Below are 3,741 nucleotides of genomic sequence, written 5' to 3' on the forward strand. Positions count from 1 at the left end.
GCAACTCTATGGTTAAAATCTGCCAGACACTGACCATAGAATTGTTCTGGAGGAGCCATAAATGTCTAGTGGCATGTCCTCTCTGGGAATCTTGCGATGGAGGAGCTACAAATGCCTAGTGGAGTATTCGAAGAATTTCTAGGTCCTTCAGTGTGACTTTGGGTTAAAGTTGACCATAGAATTGCACTGGAGGACCTAGATATGCCTAGAAAGAACATAGTACTGAAATCCATGAATAATTAAATCTGCAAAAGTCAAAGCCACAAATGCAGAGTTTTGCCACAGTTTTGTCTCAACCAAGTTTCCTTTGAGGCGAAGGGGGGAGAGACGAGCAAAGGTCGTCCTCCCTGCAAAATTGAGGACCTTCCAGGATAATGGAGGACATGACCAAATAAAGGCTGCAAACACTCATAGAAGTATAATGTTGTTTCCTAGGGTTTATTGACATTGTTATACATATAGCTGTATTTTATTATGGAAGGAGTAGGAGTGGAGAAAAAATATTTAGACAGAAGTGCTATTAATTATTATTATTAATAATCATTTATTTATAGAGTGCCATCCATGAACATGGCACTTTACAGACATTTACAGAGTAAAACATTTAAAACGTTTTAATTATATAAAATACTAAAATACAATGGGGGGAAACGCACACAGACATCATGCAAAATAAAACACGATAGCAGTGCAGATAATTGAATATACTAAAGATATAAAACATGGCAACAAATGCTCTTCTTGCTCTGTAGCTCCAACATGACTGGTTAGCATTCTGCTTGAACCCTGGTCCAGTGTGTGCATGTAGCAGAACCAAATGGTAATTCTGCAGACTGTGAGTGAGGAGGTTGTGCAATAAACAAACCCTTAATACATACGAAGCCAGCATGTTTAGAGTTGGAATCATTGGAGGGTCTTGCCTCAAGAAACCCTATTTCTGGGCTGTGAGGTGTATTTAATGCTTGGCACTCTTTCTCAGACAATTATGAGATCTGACCATCATGTTTCCCATCTGTCTTCCTGGTGTTAGCTCTTTCATCTGTTCACACTGACAGGTTTGGGAGTGTTGTGGGAATAGATTCATGACTTTTCTCCTGTCTCCCTTAGTGGTTCTGGCTGAAGTGATCAAGGCATTTGGTTCACCAGAAAATGCCCAGCGCATGGAGGAAGCAAGGGACAATGCCTGCAATGACATGGGCAAGATGTTGCAGTTCTTGCTGCCAGTGGCTACTCAGATCCAGCAGGATGTGATCAAAGCGTACGGTTTCAGTAATGATGGGGAAGGTAGGTTCAAAGTGCCGAGTTATTTGGAAGCGGAGGGGAAGAGATTTGAGAGCTTTTGTGTTTGTGGGATAACACAATTCAAATTATGTCCTACCTGATTGTCAGTGGATGATGTCCCTTTCCTCAGTGTAGCTAAAGGAGACCTTCCAAGTAGATCACACAATCTGAGAATTGGAAGAAAAGCAGTAAAGTGTCAACATCACAGTTAATAGATTGTTTTCATGCTGTTTACCTTTTTTTTTCTAGGAGTCCTAAAATTTGCCCGCTTGATAAAATCTTATGAGACCCAGGACCCTGAAATTGCAAGCATGTCTGGAAAGCTGAAGTCCATGTTCCTGCCTCCGATGACACTGCCTCCCCATGGGGCTGGGACAACGGGTGTTGCAGCATCGTGAAGCTCGTGGTCCTTTCGTTGTTTGCCTGTCTCAAGGCCATGGTCCAAAGCACACTTCAGAAATAATCCAGTTTGAGAATTGTTTTAACTGCCCTGGTTCAGTGCTAGAGAATCCTGGGAACTGTAATTTATTGTGGCATCAGAGAAGGCTAAATGTCTCACAAAACTACAGTTCCCAGGATTCCCTAGCATTGAGCAAAGACAGTTAAAGTGATTTCATACTGGATTATTTCTGCACTGTGTTTCAGACCTATGTTACTGCCTTGCATAAATGTTAGTTAAGCAAACTTGGGGCATTCTTTCCTTCCAGTTGCATGTTTTTGTTAATATTCATGTATAGTATTCCTTCTGTGTTGTGTATGATTTTTTTGTTGCTTGTGGGTAAAAACTTGTAAATATTTCCATGCATTTTTATGACTTGTTGAGCCTCTGAGCTAGACATTTTCAACCCCATGGTGATAAACCACGGCTGATGAACGTGAGTCAGAACAGCTCCAGTGCTGCCACCATACACACCATCTCTGTTTTCTGTATGTGAGCACACACAGTTCTTTATTAGCATCTTCCCAGGCTCAGGATAGTCAGTGTGTCAGGGCCCTGACTTGCTTATGGAAGTATAACAATAATTAAAACACATACCAAGAAACTGGAGACTTGAAATTTTGTGCACATAACCCAAGACAACCTAATTATGATAGCTGTAAATTAAGTATCCATCCATCTCTTTTGAACAGGAGAAAATAAAAGGTGTGTCAAAACAGTTATAGTGCTCTTGTTCTGCTATAAACCTGATTACCAGATAAAAGTGGATGCAGGAGAGAGATTTGTCCATGCCTCCTTGGAAACAAAACAATAACACCTCAGAAATCATTTTACCTCAGTATAGTCCGCACTGCAGAGTGAGCAAAACAATGTAGACAATGTTAGTTCTGTTTCTCCTTCACATACATGAATCATCTTTGGTGGGCTTGGATGTGGGACTGCTGGTGCTAGATATCCTTGGTAGTCAGAAATGTTACAGAATTCACATTGGTGGTGTTAGTTCATATGGGGAAGATATGCTTTAGTACTTCAGTCATGATCTTAGCATCCTTTCTGAAACCTGAAACTCAACATGGCTTTATGCCTTGTCACTAAAAATGTGTGAAAATGGGTCAGTAAACACAATATGAAATTGTAATAGAGACAGGTCTTACTTGGCGGAGCAAGCTGAGTTGCATCTCAGAACAAATGCTGGATCATGGGAGTGTCATTGTCTCTTTACATACTTGGGTTAGTGATCAAGGGACAAGATTTCTGAGATGTCTAGGAACATTTTATCTAGACTTACAATGTGTAATAAGATGGAAATTGTTCAGTGGTATACATATCTAAACATCTCAAAATAAACGGTTATCAAAACGGTAGTGAGTAACAAAAATTCCATTTGATGACATTTCTCCAACAGTATTAAGATGGCTGAAAAATAAATTGATGCATCATCTTTAGAAGATGGGCCTTTGATATAAAGTACAAATAGTACTGTAGACTTAACAGTAAATATTCTATAATAACATTTCTAAGCTTCTCTTCAGATACAAAGTGATGTGAAGTAGCGGGAAGACTCTTTCCAAGAATATCTTGTCCCCTGCTTTCTGAGAAGCTGAGTCTTCCTTATGAGAGATGGCAAGTTTGACAGTAAAGTGTCTTATGGTTGTTATACGACAGTAAATTGCAAATACTGAAAGGGTTATTCAAACATGGAACACACAGATGGCTGTTTCCTTGCTATTGAAATATAATTGATGCATGCTAAAACAGCATGCTTTATTATAGGTTGGTGAGAGGATACTAATTTTGCCATGGAAATGACCCTAAGTAAGGACTGACACTCACCAAGGCGGTTAAACTGGTATTGAAGGCTGAGGACAATATTTGTTTGCTTGTTTATTATCCTGCCTTTCTCCCAACATGGGACACAAGATGGCTCACAAAAACTACTGGTGACACAGGAAATCAGTATTCATAGATTTGATATATTTTCCATTCATGAGAAAACAGCTCTGCTTCTTGCCCTTCATTCT

At 39.7% G+C, this 3,741-nt stretch overlaps 1 protein-coding gene across 1 annotated transcript; it reads left to right on the forward strand.

Moving 5' to 3' along the window:
• The first annotated feature begins 1,107 nt into the window (after positions 1-1,107).
• C2H12orf57 (chromosome 2 C12orf57 homolog) lies at positions 1,108-2,438 on the forward strand. The gene is made up of 2 exons (XM_042455777.1): positions 1,108-1,284; positions 1,531-2,438. Exons 1-2 carry the CDS (start codon positions 1,161-1,163, stop codon positions 1,677-1,679), a joined length of 273 nt encoding a protein of 90 aa, XP_042311711.1. The 5' UTR covers positions 1,108-1,160; the 3' UTR covers positions 1,680-2,438.
• The last annotated feature ends 1,303 nt before the right edge of the window (positions 2,439-3,741 follow it).

This window comes from Sceloporus undulatus, chromosome 2 (genome assembly GCF_019175285.1).
Source record: "Sceloporus undulatus isolate JIND9_A2432 ecotype Alabama chromosome 2, SceUnd_v1.1, whole genome shotgun sequence".
NCBI lineage: Eukaryota > Metazoa > Chordata > Lepidosauria > Squamata > Phrynosomatidae > Sceloporus > Sceloporus undulatus.

Bases quoted from the DNA above. Each gene is read 5' to 3' on its own strand.
- C2H12orf57 (XM_042455777.1), top strand. From the start codon at position 1,161: ATGGAGGAAGCAAGGGACAATGCCTGCAATGACATGGGCAAGATGTTG. The intron at 1,285-1,530 runs GTAGGTTCAAAG...TTTTTTTTCTAG, and splicing joins TTTCAGTAATGATGGGGAAG to GAGTCCTAAAATTTGCCCGC.